The sequence below is a fragment of the Glycine soja genome, chromosome 11 (genome assembly GCF_004193775.1).
Source record: "Glycine soja cultivar W05 chromosome 11, ASM419377v2, whole genome shotgun sequence".
Classification (NCBI taxonomy): Eukaryota; Viridiplantae; Streptophyta; class Magnoliopsida; order Fabales; family Fabaceae; genus Glycine; species Glycine soja.
This window is the reverse complement of record NC_041012.1, coordinates 11,549,907-11,570,787: the sequence shown is the minus strand read 5'-3', so window position 1 is coordinate 11,570,787 and position 20,881 is coordinate 11,549,907. Positions and strand designations below refer to the sequence as shown.

At 27.4% G+C, this 20,881-nt stretch overlaps 1 protein-coding gene across 1 annotated transcript; it reads right to left on the bottom strand.

Annotated features, from left to right (window-relative positions):
* Nucleotides 1–3,553: 3,553 nt before the first annotated feature.
* Nucleotides 3,554–7,737, bottom strand: LOC114376693. Its single transcript, XM_028334931.1, has 3 exons — nucleotides 6,917–7,737; nucleotides 5,392–6,161; nucleotides 3,554–3,956 (listed from the first exon to the last, which is right to left on the bottom strand). Exons 1-3 carry the CDS (start codon nucleotides 7,625–7,627, stop codon nucleotides 3,761–3,763), a joined length of 1,677 nt encoding a protein of 558 aa, XP_028190732.1. The 5' UTR covers nucleotides 7,628–7,737; the 3' UTR covers nucleotides 3,554–3,760.
* Between the last annotated feature and the right edge of the window lie 13,144 nt (nucleotides 7,738–20,881).

Below are 20,881 nucleotides of genomic sequence, written 5' to 3'. Positions count from 1 at the left end.
TTTTTTAATTTGTTGACTCATTAATTCAGTGGTAAACTCGAGAATATATCAAATTTATAAAATCGGTCCAGAATAAACAAAAAAAAAAAGTTTAGTAAAGAGTCAACTCAGAGAGAGGAGATGGACTTGATAAACTAGTAAGAGTTAGCGAATTAGCTCGAGAGTTTGACAATTAATTATTATTATATTATAGAAATATTATACTCAATTAAAAATGATTTTATATCATACTTTTAATTATTTATTATAAACTTAAACATAAATTAAATATTAAAATTTATCTATTTATTATAAAATTTAATTTTATAATAAAAAAATCATTTTATCTTATGTTATATAATTAAAAGTAAATATTGCGTTGAAGATGTGTGATACATCATGCATTCATGATATAATTGAATGCCAAAATAATTATGTTGGCCTATGCTGACGATTCTGAACGGGCAAAAGCCATAAAATTTTCAACCCCTGCATTATAGTATATTTAAATCTTCACCTTTTTTTGACAAATTAAATCTTCACTTTTAGAAACAATGTATAAGCATATATAACTTTTATAGTACATTTCTTCTTATGCAATTACATTCTTTTTTTCATTTTACAACACATAAGTTATAAGCTTAAACACGATCAAATCAATTTAATATTTTATAAAAATGGATTTAAATCAATATAAAACTTATCATTCGGACATAATTCATATTTGTATATAAATTTAATTTTATAGATTGAATTGGTAAATTATAGATGTTATAAAAATAAATAAATCATTTTTAAACATTAATTTATCAAAATTTAAATCCAAAAGAATAAAAGTTTTTAGAGTGTGTTTGGATAGAAAATTTTAACTAAGAAAAGTAATTTATCAAAGAATTTAAATTTTTATAATCTAAAATTTACTGTTTGAATGTTTCTTTGTGAAAAATTTAAATTTTTAAAATTTTAAATAACTAAAAATATGAAATTTTAATTTTCTTTTAAATATGAGAAATTAAAAAAAAATTATTGATAGAAGAATATTTTAAAACGTTCCATTATTTCTTTTATAATCTTCATTTTTTTCACATGAAAGTTTTTTGAAATTTTGTTTTTTAACTCGCGATTCTTTTTTCATATTGATGATCTTCATCTATAAGAAACATCAAGCTTGTCAAGTATTGATCGAGTATTAACATATGAAGACACGTAAAATTACATCATCAGATAACAAAATTTTAATTAAAGTATTTAGAATAAAATTTCAATTAAAATATTTAGAATGATTAAAATTTTAAATTTATCATAATTTCAACTGAAGTGTATTTGATATTATTTTTTTTCACGAAGGATGTTTTTATTCCGTGCGTGGCCAGAAGCATCTAATCCCCGCTTAATGCGACAAAAGATAACGCCGCTGACAGAGTTATAAACCTTTTGACAGGCAAGAAAAAAGTAACACGTGGCACAACCTCCTGCATTGTTTCTTTTCTGAAAATTTAATTATACTTTATTTGGCTACGCTTGTTGACTAATCCTCCTCTGGAGTATTAATTAGATTAACAGATGGCTCTCCATAGGCATAGCATGGGCCACTTACATGTATGATAAGATTATGATGGATCATTAAAATAAAACACTTGTATGTATCGATAATTTAAAAAGTTTTTATATACTCCATGAAAAAAGTTTTTTATATTCTCGTCTAATAACAAATAGTAGTACCTTTAAAAAAAAAAAACAAAGTAGTAATATTATTTTTTGATATTTTTTATTTAAAGAGGAATTACATTAGAGTAATTTTAAAAAAGCTACCCTTCATTTTCGTTTTTTATTTTTCTTTAATCTAGAGGTGTTTTAATAAGTAACTCACCTTTTATCCCTTAAATTAAAAAATGAAAATGAAAAATAACTTGTAAAAATTTTCTTGAAATAACTTATGATAACTATTTTATACTTTAAATGATTTATAGAGTAACTTTTCTACACTAATAAAATATAAAAATTAAATTGACAAACAAACTGGAAATAGGAACAAAATAATGTATTAGATAATAATAATGATATATGGACCCATTCATATTTTTTTTATAGAAGGTCACCTTCATTTTAGATACCTATTTAACAACTTCTATTTCTTTCTTTTTATCACTGTTCACTATAGATGGTGTAGTATTTTTTAAATAAAAAAAAACAATGCAGTGCAGTGCAAATGCTAAAAGTTGAAAAACTCAGTACAACTTAAAATATGTGGAAAAACAATGTCAAAAGCTGAAGATAATTGAGAAAAGTGGCACATTAACATTTATGTTGTGTTTGTTTTTAGAGAATAAAAATAGAAAGAATAAAAATAAAAGAAAAATTAATTAAAATAAAATGTAAAAAATATGAATCTTATATATAAGATCCACAAAATTTCTCTCATATATTTCTCTCGCCTCTCCCTAAATCAAACAGCATAATAACTGGTGTTTCTAAAAGTACCGATTACTTTTGAAGTTCACTCTAACGCTCATCACCTATAATTCTATAAACTTATAAAGCATCGATCCTCATTTAAGAATTCACACCACACTTTTAAGAACCTGCGATGCTTACTTTTAGCAACCAAATGGCTATTGAAACGAAGGAAAAAAAATTAAAATTGCAGATACTATTTGCAAATCCAAATGGTGTTGCAAATATTTATTTTTATAGGAAAGTTTAGCTATTTTTAAAAAATGTTTTATTTGCATTTATTTTTCAATTAGTTATATTTCATATATATATATATATATATATATATATATATATATATATATATATATATATTAAAACGTGTAAAAATACGAAGACCGTGTAACACTAACACATGTCAATATAATAACAAATACACAAAGAAACACTTGCAGACAGATAATGGAAATCCTTTCATGGTCTATTATCAGGGACAAATATTCGCATATGGCAAATGTCTGTCTCCTTTGTCCATTTGTTTGTATATTGAAATTAAAAAATTAAATAAAGGCCCAGTGAAAAAAAAAAACTGTATGGAGCACCATCTTGTCACATGCTGAAAATTGTTAACTCATTTTTCTGAATCACCATGAAAAATAGTTCGAAAATTTTAAGTTGGCTTGGCTTAAACACATTAAATATGGAGTCAAGTATTGAAATGTCATTGTTAAAGGATGCCTGGTCTTCCAATTGCAAGGTTTATTAAGTGTAAAGCTATGGAGATTACTGTGTTTTTTTACTCATAAAAATCAAAGATAAATAGTAAAGTTTATAACAACTCTCATTGTTCAACCAACAGAATTACCATCATTTAACGCTAAAGATAAAGAGTCAAGTATGTTTGAACATGTTTGAACGCTACAACAATTCTGACTGGCAGCCAAACATGCCCGTACATAATAATTTCAGGCATTCTATCATTTAAATTGCTTCATTATCTAACTTTCATAAAACTGTCTAAGAAGTCACATCAATCATTCGTGTGTGCTTATTTTTCCCCATTAGTAATTTCATTGCAATTTCGTTAAATCTCATGTATATTTTGAATTGAAATGTTTGAGTTTTAGCGTGGTCGTCAATCTGGTACGATCATAATACTAAAATATCATTATTTGTTAACATATTGTGCATGGACATAGACAACCATGTTAGCAAAGATGCGGAATGAAACGGAAAATAAGGAGAAAGAAATCAAAAGACAATCACATTTTGCTTACATATATATAGATATATGAATATGAATATTTACTAGTTGTAAAACCGTCAACCTGGTCAAGCGGCCAGATACTTAATAATAATAATCATCAGGATAATCAGACCTATAATCATCATAATCATCATTATCATCATCTTCTTCTTCTTCTTCCAACTCTTCCTCATGATCATCTAACCAAATATTGTCCTCGGCCCAAAGAGGGCAAGCACATGTTGCTTTTTTGTCCTTCCACTCAGCTCCACAGTTATAGCAAAATTCGTAACCGCATCTGTAATCACAAGGAAAGCAGGGAAACGATAAAAAGAAAACATGGAGTAGAAGCGAAAGTAATAATGGACAACATATCATTGCTTCCCATTGAAGATATTGTTGTGATTCAACACTGATGCTTCTCCATTCATGGAAATCTAAAAATTACTTGGCACATTACAAACAAATATTAGTTTGGGTTTTCCTTGTGTAATTATACTGAACTTGGCAAGGATCACAATGCACATATATTTCAAAACACGATTTTTCACCAAGGGGATCGGTGCGTGAGTAATTATAAATTCCTGGTACTGTCTTTGATTCCTACGAACCTAAACAAAACAAGATTTTTTTGAACATTTGTCACGTTGAATGTTAACAAACATTTGTTGCCTTAACGGTAATGGTGTTTGTTCATGAAGTTCAAGATTATGATTCAAGACTTTGTATACATGTTTAAAAAGCACAAGGAACATCTAATTGTGTAAACAACATAGGCATAAAACTTACAAGTCACTATGTAATTAAGGAAAAAGATAATTGAGCATAATTAAAAGAAAACGACTTACATATGGTTTTTATTGATTTAGAAAAAACATGTGATTAAGTGCTGAGAAATATTGTGGAAATCTTTAGAAAATAAAGTTATTCATGCAACTATAAGAACTCCCCTAAAAGAATAAATTTACATCAAGGCATGTGTGACAAGGTAATTACTATTGCAAAAACTCTTCGAGACAAGACTAAGGACTTTCCTATAAGAATAAATTTACATCAAGGTTTAGCTGAGTTCTTACTTATTTAATATGGTCTTTAATGTGCTTACCATACAAAAGATTATCCATAAATGCATAATTTTTGCAGACAATATAGTTTAGATAGAGGAATCAAAGAAAAAGGTTAACTGTAAACTTGAGCCTTAGAGATAGACATTGGAATCAAAGTTTGCTTAAGTGGGAGTAAGACAATATACACACACACAAACTTCCACCATTGGCCACAATCCATCTACCATATTCACACGGCAGATTTTTTTTTATTGCTAAAATCTGTCATCCACCATCGGTAACACTGGACACGGGATACAAGATAGGTAGTTAAAATGGAGGAAGACATCGGACATTATTGGTGACTGCAAAGTACCAATCATGTTCAAAGGAACATTTTATTGTACTTCTACACAACCACTCTATGATAATGATTAATGAATGTTGGGCTTTAAAAGGTCAACAAAAAAAAAAGTGATAGTAGCATAAATAAGTAAGTTCAGATGAATGTGTAGAGAGTGTTGCTAGCACTCTTCTATAATATGATTCGATGCTAGGTTAATTGTTAACAGTTATGCCTATGGGGAATTATGTATGCTCACTCTTGCTAGTAAAAAAGAAAGAAAAAAGATCTTAGAAGAAGGAGTATTATAATAGGTTAAAACAAAGAAAATATTATTATGATACCTGCAAGTCATGTGATAGCAACCTTCAGCAAGTTCAATCATATGGTTACACTTCAGACACTGTTGCCATAGGCTCCTTGATGCCAGAAACTTCAGCTTCAAATCTTCTGCAGGAGGAATAGGATTCATCCTTTTGTAAGTATTACATGTCATACCACTATGCCAAGGGACCTTGCAGTTAAAACAGAAAAGGCCACGACATTTTAGGCATATCTTGGGTTCAGATTGTTCAGATTGACCAGTGATATCTTTGGAGTACTCTAAGACCTCAGTTTTTGACATTAATGCAGAGCACGTAGGATAAGGACAATAAATTTTTTCAGCAACAGGAATTGAAGCTTCCAATTTTCGTTGCTGCATGGTCTCGGTTAACTTTTGAGTCAAGAACTTCTGGCAGCTGTCAACTAGGAGCTCATACTTGCACCCCTGATGAGGGCACTTTGGCACCATTCCATGAAGCAACTTCACCTCCACATGCTGTTTCATGCATGAGAAGCAATAGCGGTGTTGACAGCCATCAACTGAAAAAATCTGACCAACATCAGTTTCCTCCAAACATATGACACAAGTTTCATTCAAACTCCTACTCCCAGATTCTGCAAGTCTTGTGGACTGAGATTCAATTGCATCTCTTGCAAGCTTAAATGCAAACTTGACATCATGTCTGGCCACAAACCTTGGATTGCAGTATGAAAACTTCCTTTGAAGCAGATTCACTTGATCAACCAAAATAGCAATCTTCCGCTGTTTTGCAGGCCATTTTCCACTCACCTGACCAACAAAACAAGATATCAAAAAACCTCCACAAAAAATGCATAACATCATCATATCCTCACTCATTCCCACTATCATAAACTCATGCAACAAACAAAATATAATTCAAGCCACATCATGTTCTAAACACATAATCTCTAACCTATCAACAACCAGTTTGTATTACAACAGATTCTCCAAATCAATTCAACAATTAAAAGATTAAATGTTTTTAGTCCTACAAATATGAAATGTTTATTTTTAGACCCTAAAAAATAAATCATCTCCTTTCTTATCACTCGTTTATGAAAATGTATCAGAACTCCACAAAAAATTGTCTCCTTCCAATACCCGTATATGAAAATAAGAACCACATATGACACATTATGAGGGGACCTAGATTACCCTGTTTGCATTTAACCCAGATTGTTTAAAAGCATATTTAAACCACAATTTAAATGAGGATTAGTTAAAAGCACATTTAAACAGAGGTCTAGCCTTAGAGCCCTAGGTATGCAACTGCCTTAAATACATAGAGGGAAAGCTTAGCGGCCCATAATGGTTCTATCGGACTCGTACAGGATTGTCTCCAATGAAGGATTCATGTGGTCTACTCTAGACACAAAAAAAGGCCCAGGCCGCATTTGTCTGCAATTTCTTGCAATATCAAAAACCGAGACACATTTGCCCGCAATTTCTCACAACATCAAGAACCGTGACCGCAATTTAAAACCTTGACCAACACTAAACGAGGAGGGTTAACAGGGACTCACAAATTGGAAAAGGGGATAATAATCGCAGCAATAAACGACGCGCTTCAAGTCCAAAGCAATGGCGGCATTGAAAGCCTCGATCAAAGCCTTAATCTCCGCAGCGACCTTGCTAGTGCCATTTCCAATGAGCGACTTAGAAACCTCGAATATCAAATTATCGCTAAGGTCGCAAATCGCAACCCCAATCCCAGACAACACGACCTTCCGTCCCCTCACGTTTTCCTCGCTCACCAAACCCTTGAAGTAAACCCTAACCACGCCTTCCTCTCTACTCAGCGACGAAGACGACGAGCCCTCTCCGAATGGTTTCTCGAAGTTGTCTCCCCACTGCTGCCAGTCCTTCTCGGGAATCGCGGAAATCTCCCTCGCCACCTTCTCGTCGTGGATCCGACGGCAGAGTTCCTCTCTCATTTTAAGCGTCTCCGCCTCGCTCTGCTCCCGGTCCTTCATCTCGCGCTCCATACGCGCCAGCTCCTCGCGCTGCAGCGTCATGGCGTTGACGTCGTCATCGTGGATGACGACGACGGGTTGTTCGATGATCGCGGCGGCGGCGGAGGAGGAGGAGGAGGGCTGGGCGGCGAGGGAGGCCGCGAGGGCTTCCTTTAACTGGAGGCGGAAGGCGAAGTCGAGGTCCAATTCCATGGCCTCTGCGGCGGCGAGCTTGCGGCGTTGCTCAGATAGGAGACAGTGCAAGTCTTGGGTGAAGTCCATGGGGAGTGTGTGAAGAGAGTGCGAATTCAAGGCCTGAACTAGCTTTGCCCCCAAGCCTTTGTATTCAGGTTCGCGGGTGAGACAAAATATTATTTTTTTCCTCTCCAATTCAGCCGATCATACACTAATATACTGCTCTAAGATATTAAATTTATTATTAAAAAACGACACAAGATATTAAATTAAATCAAATTTAAATAAGCATAAATTTATTTAAATTAAAAAATATATATTTTGAAATAAGCCTTTTTTTCTTGAAAGAAGTGCTTTTTATAATAATAAAAAACATAATATTATTTATTTAAAGTAATTGCAATTTTTTATCAGTAAAAATTGAAAATAGTATTAAGGGATTCTCTTGTTCAAACAATTGAGCTATACCTACTTAATAAATTAAAAACAAAAGTTACTTATTTTACTTTAAAAAAATTAAAAATAACTTAAAAAACCTGGTGCTATATATATTATCTATTGTTAATTCTCTCTCATCATTAAATATATATATATATATATATATATATATATAATCATTATGTATTTGAAATCATATATATGAATTACTATAAATACCACATGCTTGGCTATAATCTTTCCTACACTAGCACCAATATTATATATCCAATTTTCCTAAATAGTACTTTCTTTCTTTCTTTCTTCAGCTAACATATATTGCGAGAAGGGTCACTAGTAGAATGGCTATGTTGACGAGACTTTAGGGTTGCATTTGCTTGATCTTGATTTTTAAGTGCAGGATAAATAATAGATAACCTCGAGAACAGTAAAGTCTAGACGTCAAATAACTCGACCGTACCAATATACAAGGCCACAAATATATTTATGAAAATAACATCAGAATCAATCCAATATATTGGTAGGCCTAAAATAAATTTTGAAATGAGATTTTTTTATTGATAAAAAATGGAGCTTTTTTAAATTAATAAAAAATATTTAATACATATATAGAATTAAGGATCTCACCTAACACAGGATGTAACTACTGAATTACAGTTATTTAAAAACACATATGTTTTTTATTTTCTCAATCACTTGACTTAGTCATATTTGATACCAACATTTCAATTTTAATTATAAAGTTGTTGAGAGAAAATATTTGTAACGTAATATTATAAAATTAATTTTTATGGTGAATATAACTTGATTTATATAAATAATATTAAAGGCTAGAAGTATTGTTTGGAAGTGTTGTCAAATTTAGTAAGGACTTGAACTGTGTTATTCTAAAGCTGACCCCGAATAGCATCTGCACACAAGGAGTGATACAGAGCAAGAGTCAAATACACAACAGAAAGATAACAAACAGCTGCAACATAGGGATTACGCAGGGCCAGAAAAGAAAAGCAGCTGACCACATACAAAACCAAAACATCCCTTCTATGAGCAACACTACACATATGGAGCACCGAAGTCCTACCCCATGCAGCAAACACCACTATACACATACTTCAAATATAACTAACACCTCAATCACCCAAATTGGTTAAGCATAGGTAAAGCCATCTATTTATTCATGAAAAATAAGGAAAGAATTAGACACCTCAGCCAACACACAACTTATGACCACCTATCTTTCTATGCCGTGTTAGACACCACAAAGAAAGAAATTATAAAATTTCAGCGTGCAGATGAAGGTAAACTCACGTTTATGGTGGTGGAAAATAATGTTTGCTCACGTACCTATCTCTGCGAGTGAGACCAACCAAGGAACGTCGTAAACGGAACTATGGAACCATCAAAAAGAATAGGTGCGAAAGAAGAGAGGAGAGGACAACCCTAAAAGAGATTGGAAGAAGAGAAAAAAAGAAGATTCAAAAGAGGTGTACTTTTTTAAGAAAAAAAGGTATAATGGTCAATTAACTAATTAAGAGCTTAAATAAGGATATAATGGTTAATTTTCTAAATAAGAGGGTATGTGGGTGTACTTATAAAAAGAAGGCTGTAAATAGAAAGTACCAGAAAATAATGACTCGGGCCTGGTAAAATACCAAGCACGTTAGCACACACGGATTTTTTTTCAAATAAAAATAAGCAAATTAATAAGGGCACTGCTAATCCATGAAAGGATAAGGATCAACTAATACAAGCTAATCCGTATGAGGTTCAATCCGAAAGTTTTTTTTAAATTTTTTTCAAAAATATGTATTATGAATTAATTTAAAATTAATGGTTCAAACAAGAATTAAATCTGTGATTTTCAAGTTACTAGCATAACGCTCTAACCAACTGAGTTAATAGACCAATTATGTTTTAAAATAAATAATATTGTTATACGTAACACTAAAATTTTTAATGTAATATTTAATGCGCATGTAAATTTAAATAATAAATTTTGTGATAATTACTTTTGATATAACTCATACGAATTATTTAATCCATATAATTTTTATAAATAAAAAATATTTATTATTAAAAAATTGAATATATTGATAAATTAAAAAAACATATTTTTGAAAAAAATTAAAAAAAACACTTATGGATTACGTGATCCGTATGAGTCATACCAATTAACTCATATGGATTATGTACTAATTTGTATGAGATTTACGGATTAGTTGATTCGTATCCTTTCACGAAAGAATAAAATGGGAAAATTGTAAAATTTTTGGATGTACCAGCAATTTAGCTGGGTACACGTAGCAGTGCCCAATTAATAAGCATGTACTCTGCTTTCTTACTCCTGTGGTTTTTTTTTTTTGGCATGGAACTAAAAATACTAGATGAGCTTGAGAGCCCAAAGCTCAATCATGTGAGTGGATTCCGATTTTCAAACACACTACAACACACATTACTTAGCTTTCTTTCTTGGCTTCATCAGCAATAATCATGTCTTAAACGGAATTGCGTTTCTATCTTCTAGAGAAATAACTTTCAAAGTTTAACTAATTCTACCCATTTCTTCTCTCTTTTGTTGAATCTTATATGTTGGAGATCTTTAGTTTCCGTGTTTGATAAGTCTTTTTAAAAAATAATATTGGTGGAAAATAATATTTCTTAAGATTACTTTTTGTTAGATTTGTTATAAAAAAATTATATGAGAAAATGTGAGAATTTGAATTTTTAAAAGTTAATTTTCTTTATTTCGGTAAAAAAAAAGTCACATATACTTTTTAATATATTATTTAATATGAAATAATTAAAATAATTAATAAATATTACGTAATTCTTTAATTTTTTTAAAAAATATTTATGACCAACAAAATAAATTTTATTGATTATCAAGAAAGATAATTCTTCTTGACCTCTCTCCTACCAAACACCTCTCTAATAGTTCTTGTTCACCAATGACAATCACAGATGAAACTTTGCAAGTCTATTTCTTGTAATTTTTGGATTTATCAACTCAAGAAAGAAGGGATGAAAGTAGACACCGAGACAAAGCAATGAATAAAAGACATCAAATCAAAATACTAAGAACAAATTCTGGCATGGAAAAAATATATTCAAGTAGACAGAAAAAGGCACTAATTTGACCATATTTCAAATTCCAACGCACATGATGGCGCCAAATCAAAATTGAGTCAAAATCTGTTAACTTCAGTTACCTAACAGAATTACACATTTAAGCACAAATCAATTTATTGGGTGAAAAACAATGCCAAACCAGCATACTCCATTTGACTTTTTTTTTTTTTTTATACAGTACATCTTTTCAATATTAATTGAAATTTATGTGAAACTTATTAAATGACATAGGTTTCATTATTCCATGTTCACTGCATCTTTCCTTTTTCTTATTTTTTTTTTCTTTTACAAAATCACATATATATTTCATGTGAAATAATTATGTTTTGAGTCGATAGAGTCACTAATGATAAAACTTTTTCTTTTAATATTTAACATAATTGCACAGAAAATTCAAATTTTAGACTATCAATTAAATCAAAATAATTCATATCAATTGAAAGCACACTTGATGGTTGAATCCTACTTTAAATTTAATATATTTTAATTTGTTTGGCTGAATAATAAATGTTACAGACATTACCAACTAAAATATAAAAAAATATATCAAAAAAGTATGCTAAGTAGTGTATTATTGTTACTTTTTTTTAGCGTTTTCCCTTCGTCAATTCTAAACTTTGTTACAGCTCATAACGAACATTTTTTTATGCTCACACATCTTGGCAAAGTCATACAAACTAGAAAATTAAATTTTTTTATGATTCAGTGATGTGTTTGGTACTATGAAATCGTGTTCTCACAAGTTTTTAATATTTTCGAACGTTAGGTTATTTATACTGTCGTAACTCTTCACTTGTAATAAAATATGCACATCAAATGCAGTACTCTTAAAGTATATATTAAATTAAAATGGTTAGATTTCTTTTATATGTGAGAATTGAAGACAATAACAAAAATTTACAATATTTTTTACATCATATTCAGCTAATTGAGTTAATTAAAATGATTGGATGAACACTATGAATAAAAAAGCATAAACATTTCATCAAGGAGACTTATTTCTTATCTTAAAATTCAATTTCAAAGAAAGGCATGTAAGTTTTCCATGCACAATTAACAAACAGTGCCTTTATTTGACTCTGGAGCAGTTCTGGACATTTTAGATGGATGCAAAAATGTTGTGCGATGACAAATCATAGAACTGAGAAGTGGTGACGATGGGACTTCGTCAATGGCTAATTAGTTATTTCTTTATTGGATTTTTTCGTTAATTCTTTCTAGTTATCTCTCTTAATTGGCGATTGAGAAATGCTGATGCTACGTTGTTTTTGCACATTAAAAAGAGAGAAATACAAAGAATAAAGTAAAGCGTATGATAAGAGGAATGATGTTATTGAGAAAAATAATATTATATAAAGTTTGTTACTTTCGCACATGAATTACAATTGACAATTAATCATCCAATTATAAACAATTGTCTATTTTTTTATGTATAAGAATTAAATACGATGTGAAAAAATTTATAATATTCACATCATATATAATCAATTGACTTAGATTTCTTTGATTAAATGATAAATTTATTAATTTTATGATAATTATCTTAAAAATCTTTTATAGTGAAAGTGATATGACCAACCATGATTCAATGAGTGAGATACCAAAATCAAATAAATATGTAAACATTAAAATTCATAAAAAAAATTATATATTTTCTAAAATGATTAAAAAACATATAAGAGAATACAATTAGATAGAAGATATTAAATATATTTTTAAAGATCCTAAATTACAAATGACAATAACCAATTTCATAATTTATAATAAATAAATAGAATGTATGTTAACTATATCTTTATCATGAAAATTTCTTTTAATCATATTTCAAAAATTTACTAAATTTGGATTAATTATGTTATTCATTAAATTATCTTTTAGGATTATTGTAACTAACAACCATTGAAGAATAATTTACTCTTTCAGAAAGTTGAAATTTTTTGGAAAAAAAAATTGCGATGACAACATTGAAAGTAAGTTATGTCAAAAATTTAGTGTAACTTAGTATCTAATTTGTTTCCGTAAGATTTAGGTAAAACAAGAGTCTCTATTTATGCACTAAAATCAAAGACATAATAAAACCTCACAAATGGTAAGAGTTAAGAAAAATACGAGACAAAAAAATACAAAGACATTATAAGATTATGGTGATAGAAAGATAAAATATTTGTTGATGTGTTACAAAATTTAAGTTATCAATCATTTATGGTATTTGTAAAGTTTGATCCATTGACAAAGGCTAATAAAATCATTTGATTACAAACTACAATTATTTATAACTTTTAAAAATGATACTCAAATATTTTATCTAGAAAGAGAAAAAAAATATTTTCACAATAAATATTACAAAAATATAATATTTATTAAAACAAAATGATAAATAATACTTGAATAAAAAAAACAATATCATGTATCTTTTTATTAGCAAAAATCATTCCCGACTCCTTTTATGAATTGAGAAAAGTCAGTAAAATGTTAACAATTAAAAAAATATCAAATTAAAGTAAAACGACTTGCCATGTGAACCTATTAGCGTGAATTGACTTAACATGCATTTAAACCTTTTACAAACCCACCTATCGATCAAAGTAAATTAAATGCATGTGAATTGACTCACTTTAAAGAGTAATAAATTTGTTTTCAACTCTATATTTTCACAATAGAGTTTAAGAATTTCTTCGCAGGTATAAATCATTCAATGGAATTTCGGGTAACTACATTTAAGGAAAATAATTTTTTCACGCCCCTTAAAAATGATATAGTTATATCAAATTGGAAATCAACATGTACGAACATGGTAAGTTAATAGAAGAGATTAATCTCTTGTAATATGATAAATCAATATTTAAATTCTTGTTGGAATATACTAGAAGAAAATCAAGGATTTAGTGTGAGAATGTTTCCTTGCAAATTCCTTGTTAAATAGAATAGGGAGAGATTTATGAGGGGACATTTTTTCTAAAACCAAGTGGTTAAATTGACGATGGACACAAATCTCTCGATGTTCCCTCGCCAACTCCGTCGCTATTGCCTCACGAAATGCGTCACTAATCTGCCCTCGCTATTTCTTACTGGAGATTAATTAGTTCAACTATGTGTCCCAAACAAAATTGTTACTGAAGGAGAATATATATATATATTGGAAAAAAAAAAACTCAAACAGTAGTACTGTACGTTTGATGAAGCATTTTTGGATTTCTTGGGCATTTATGGGGCCTTCCTTTGTAGGTTTTTATTCTTTCTTGGAACAACGGTGGCCCTCATTTTTGGAATATGGCAAGAGACACGTTCTCTATTAGTTCGTGAACAAGAAGCCAATTTAGCCATCCAAGTCAAAAAGAGAGGAATATAGAATTCAGTGCACGAAGGGGGCTATGTTTTTTAGTTCAAGTGTGCAAGATGATCACTTAAACTGTCTGCAAAGTTGACTTGCATTAAATGACAAGCACATGCAAATACAATCTTTAGCTCTCAACCTTCACGTTGATACATGAAAGTAGCATGAACATTGTCTTGTTTTCTTAAGTTCCTCACCGTCTTGTATGCTTTATGCTTGTGAGACATCATTAGGAAAGACAATTGATGCGCGTACGTTTGAATACGGAGGATGGAAAGAGGTATGTGGCTTATCCTAGCTCAGTTAGGCGAGACTATTCACGGATTTAGATTTATTTTTAAGAAAAAAGTTATCTTATTTACACATAAAGAAATTACAGTTTTGTTGATGTGGTTCCACAACTACGGTCTTGTTTGCATTAATTTTTTATACCAAATATTTAACCCCATTATATATTTAAAACTCGATTTTGAAATTTCTAATTAAACTGAAATAATTTCACACAAGTTAATTCGCACTTAATTGTTATTTGCATCAATTTAAATACAATATTAATTTATCGTGTAAATTTTTTTATCTTATCCGAATATAATCATCTTTCTCCTGATAAATAATATACACACAAAATGTGTTAAAAAGTAAACTTAATTACACTTTTAATTTTTATTTTACAATTAATTTTGGTTCTATTGATTTTAGTTACTTACATTCAGCTACATTTTCAATTATTTAAATTAAATTTCTTATCTCAAAATAACATTCAATAATGAACATAAATGTAATAGAGATGTAACCTATTGTTAATTTTTATAAATGGATAAAGAAAAACTATAGTTTTTTTATTATAAATAAAAACATTTAATAAAAATCATTGTAGTTTTTATTATTCTTTGTTTTTATATTCCTCCCTTTGTTTACTATACATAAAAATCAATGATAAGTTGGGTGTTAAAGTGGGCTCGAATTAATAGACCGATTTGATTTTTCCGATGCATAGGTTGGATTAAGTTGTGAAAATATAAGTATAATTAAGCTTATTTTAGCGCAAATTGACTGGACCCAAATTTTTATTAACCTAAATTATGATAGGTTGTGATGGATGAGACTAGCCACTTGGCTCAATTTTCTTTATTTACTATACTTAATAAAATCACACATGACAAAATTTATTTTATATGTGTTGTTAGTGCCTAATTTAAGGTTAATATTCTGTATATTGAGATTACTTTTTAATTTCTAGCACTGGTTTATTATAACAATTGATGTACTTTATTTTATTTTTATTATTGTGTATTATATTTTGCTATTTTATTGTACAAATGACAACCTATATTTTTTAGTTTATATTGATTAAAAAGCATCTTAGTAACTTGTTATATAAAAGTAAATTTATTTTGATAATTTTCTTTTTATATTTTAAAAAGTGAATTCATGGATATACCCACTTGTCCCAAACCTATCAAATGATAGATTAGCAAAATTTTCAACCCAGCATTAAATTAATCCAACTCGATTAAAAACATGTATTGGCCTTAATAGATAAGCTCAAATGGGTCTAGCCAGTCCAAATTGATAACTCTATAGAAAAAATAAAATACAAAAATTAAATTCAGTAAGCATAAAATGCACACTATTTACATTTTGATCTAATTTGTTTAGTTTGAATCATGCACGATTTTTGCCTCTCAAGTTTTTTAAAGCTAACCAAGTTTATTTCTTTTAAAATTAAGAAAATTTAGTTTATCTATTAATGTTTTCTATTTAAAACTCTCAAATTCTTATTTTCTATCTAAATATTTGGGGTTCATGATAGATTTGGTATACAAAATAATTCCTATATGTTTATAATTTAAATTTTTTGTTAAAATTTAATAAAATTTTAAATACTTCATATAATAGGGATTAGTATCTGAAGAAGGAACATTTTATTTTGTTTTTTTTATGAAATTTGATATTTTAGTTTTTGAGTAAACAAATAATTTTAAAATAACTTAATTAATTTGTAAATATTTTAAATGAAAACAAAAAAATGAATATTTTGAATAAAAATTAATGAAAGGACCAGTTCATTTTTTTTATAAAAAAATAGTTTTAAAAACTAAAACCAAACACAATTCAAATTTAAAAGTAAAAATACAATTAAATTTGACATTTTTCATCTAGATATCCAAGATTATATATGGTGGTTTGAATCTTTATGGGGTCTTTTTTACTAAAAGGAGACAATTTTTTTTCCTTCAAAATTATCAGATGGAATAAATTTTTAAAAAATATCCATTTATGGATAAATTGTAAATAGAACCACAACTTTATACACAAAAGTTGTTAATCCTGCTATGATTTTTGTTTTTTTTTATTGTCGTAAATGTTTATGATTTTTATGAGACAAAAAATCAAAAGTCATAATAGGATATACCAGTTATGTATATAAAGTCGTAGTTCCATTCACAACTTATCCTTACTTGAGTATTTTTTTTTCCTTCCAAAATCTACCTCCATTTTATAATTTTGAGAAAAAAAATTTGTTCCTATAAAAAAACCCTCTTTGTGGAATTGTATGGTAAAGTGACAATAATTAGAGACAAGTGACATTGTGTGACATATTACTACTATTACGGATATTCACACATGCAGTTTAGTTTAATTTTTGTATAAAAACCAAACATAAAAGTTATACATGATTTGGGTTGGTTCAATTTGAATTTAATATTATATTCGAATCAAACCAAATCAATCCTTTATAATTTAATTTAAATTGATTTTTGTAATTTTAACTTAAATAATTATTCTATTAAAATTTCTCTAGTTTCTTGTCATCTTTGAAATCAAATTAATTAAAAATTTAATAAAAATCTATAAGACTTATTAATATGTTTTTTTAACAAAAAATTTTGTTAATACATTCAATATTCTATTATAAAATTATATCAAAATTCTATCCATTTAAGTATTTAATATCCAAAATTGAATCCAAGCATTATATTAATTAATAAACATCATAACAAAGAAACTAAAAATTTATCAATATCATGCATAGTATTTTTCTACTACTCATTGTTAATTAGAGTTAACTAATTAACATTTATTTAGTTTAAATATTTTTTTTTCTAATAATTATAAAAACATCACTATAAAAATGGCCTAAAATAGACCAAAAAAAATAGACAATTGTAACGTTGCGATATAGCTTTCTTTAACAAAAATTAAATTAATAGTATCGACATTTAAAGTGAATAATGGTAATACGATGTATTATATTAATTAACTTATAATGTATTGATAAATATATTTCTAATTAGTATTGTCATTCTAATTCTATTATCAAAATGAAGAAATGAAAACATTAACAAATAATATAGATCTATATATCGTTATACCTGACTATAAATATTTAATAATTATGGTTTGGTTTAGTTTCATAGATATAAATCATAGCCTGAATCGAATAGTGGGATTTGACAATAAATTAATACAATTTTTGTTTGGTTTTAACTTTTTAGTTCATCAAGATAAAGAAATCATGATTAATTTAAAGAATTTGTTGAAGAAATAAGTAGAATCTGATGAATAATTAATTTTATCAAATATCAAACTTAGGATAAATTAATTAAATTAAATCCAAAAAATGTCAAATTGGTTCGCTTTTCAGTTTTTTAGCAGTTTTTAGTTTTAATTTTGGATTGCTCTGATTCAACAACCGGAGATCAATGCGCGTTTCAGGCCAATAGACACATGTCAGCCATCATTGTAATTCACCTTCTTTACTTTCTCTTCGGAGAGTAAAGTGTGAAAGTCACACGCGAACTATTAGAATATTCCTTTTATTTAATTTAAATTCTTTTTTCGTGATTCAAAGTTTCAAACTAGCTTTATGTGAACCTAAATTTTGTTCAGATTATTAAAGTTGGCCATTGTATATATAGTAGTGTATTGCTGCGGCTTTATTACTTTATTCCTGGTCTGAATCACATAAAATACAAATTTTATACATTCTTCGTAAGTGAGAAAATGCACAAGATTACAAAAATAATTATTAATTAAAAAATAACGTATAAGCTTGTAAAAAATAACGTATACATTTGTAATTATATATATATATATATATATATATATAATTATTTATTTATTTTCTAATCTATAATTATGTTCCTAAAAAAATAATTATGAATACTATTATCTAAATTACACACCGTAATAACATCTGTGCTTCGGTGATTACATCAGGTTTTTAAAGTTAAATAATATTGTTTATTTTTTTATTGGAGCTGATGTCTTAATAGTGAAGATTTTTACCAAGTGGTATAATTTATTTTCGAAATTATTAGGTGGAGGTTATTTTTAAATTATTATTCATTTTGGATTACGTTGTAACAGATATTATCATTTTTGAACTAAAAATGGTAACATCTATTATAATTTTTATTTTTTTATTTTATTAAAGTCATAATATTTTTTACTATTTCAATCAATTTTTTAAAATTTACGACTTATATATATATATATATATATATATATATAATTTTTATGACTTTAAAATTGTAAAATTTTTTGTATGTTATTTTATAAAAAATTGTTAATAATTTTTTATTTAATTATTTAATAAATAAATGTTTTTTACATTTTATTTTTATTTAATATTTTATATATGATTTTATTTAATATTTTATATATTTTTTAATATTATTTTATTTACTTACGACTTTAAAATTTAAAAAAACATTTAAAGACTTTAAGATTGTAAAAACAAAAAAAATATCCTACGACTTAGAAGTTATAATTAAAAAAAATTAACTAAAATCGTAAAAAAACTTACGATTTTATTAAAAAAATTAATAAAAGTTATGAGAGATGTTATAATTTTTAACTTAAAAGTTATAATACATGACTTATCTCAAAATGAATGATAATTCAAAAATAATTTTAATTAAAAATCAAAAAATTTACTCCCACTTAATAAATTGGCCAACTTACTTATATAAGTAATCATTGGAGTACTTTTATAATAATTTTAATATTAGAGTAAAATTTTGTATAAAATTCTTAAAATTATGTAACATTATAAGACTCATAAATTTAAAATAAATAAAATATGTGGATGCATTTATTGAGTTAAATTTCATTTTCCACAACTTCTTTATTATATTTTGACTTTCACCTTATAGCATGTTAATTTTGTTAACTATTAATGATTAATGATAACAGTCGTACGTGTACCTCTTCTTTAAATTAGTTCTCAGCACTCTTTTCTAACTTGCTTTTCATGTTAATGCAACTATTTAATTTATGTTTCACTATCGCAACACTTTGTCTCATCAAATAAAAAGTATCATTCAAAAGATTTTTCTTTAGTGTTAATAAAGCATCCAATATATATATATATATATATATATATATATATATATATATATAAATTATTTCCACATTTAATATATTTAACTATATAATATATTTATTCTATAAGAAGTGATTTGACATATATAATAAACTTAAAATACGTGTAAGTTTGACTCTCAAAGCTCAAGATAAATGTTAAAGGCAGGCTTATTATCGCTGGAAGAGTGTTAGTAACATATCCTTTAATATATTTTTAATAATACATTCATCTTTATTAATTAAAATTTATTTTAAACTATAAAATCAAACAAAAAATTAATGAAATATGACATGAGATCCATATAATTTTATATTTTTTTGATAAATTTCAAACTACAAAAGAGAATGTGTTTAAAATAGTATATATGAAAAATGAAAGTATGTTAATAACATTTATCTTGTTTCTTTATTTTACCATGTGTAAATCAATGAAGGTAAAACTATTTTACTTAAATCAGTATTTTTAAGTTTGTGTCTTAAACTACTAGACTCGAACATATATAGTAGATGATTTTTTATTTCTAAAACTTATCTTTAATTTGAAATTCGAAGGACTAGAATATATATATATATATATATATATATATATATATATATATATATATATATATATATATATATATATATTTCAAATGATGAAAATAAAATCACGAAAACGAAAACGCAATGTATATGAGTATGGCATGATATCATTACGTATTGCTCTCTCATAGTTGCATAGGTTTGCTAATTTTTTTAACTCGAGATTATTAATTAAGTTAGAATATTTATCTGTCGTTGATCCACACACTTAATAATATTAATTTCTTTTTAAACTACGTTGTCACAAGTCATGAATTACTTGAAAATAAAATTAATCATTTTTTAACAATATGATTAAATTACCTATGCAACACATTAGTTCAAATCTAATTATAATTAAAAAGAAATCAAACTCTCTTAAACCCTACTAAATTTAAATGAAATAGTTATGAACAATTGGGTTATATATTAAGTAATTTAGTATCTAATTTACTTGTATGATTTACTCTTGACTTATTAATAGTGATCTTTCGGTGTTTTACCTT

What these genes read in the sequence shown, in the direction of transcription:
- LOC114376693 (XM_028334931.1), bottom strand. Translation starts at nt 7,627, where the DNA reads ATGGACTTCACCCAAGACTTGCACTGTCTCCTATCTGAGCAACGCCGC. An exon ending in ATTATCCCCTTTTCCAATTT is followed by an intron (nt 6,162 to 6,916) that starts GTGAGTCCCTGT and finishes TTTGTTGGTCAG; the next exon opens with GTGAGTGGAAAATGGCCTGC. An exon ending in TGCTATCACATGACTTGCAG is followed by an intron (nt 3,957 to 5,391) that starts GTATCATAATAA and finishes TTGTGATTACAG; the next exon opens with ATGCGGTTACGAATTTTGCT.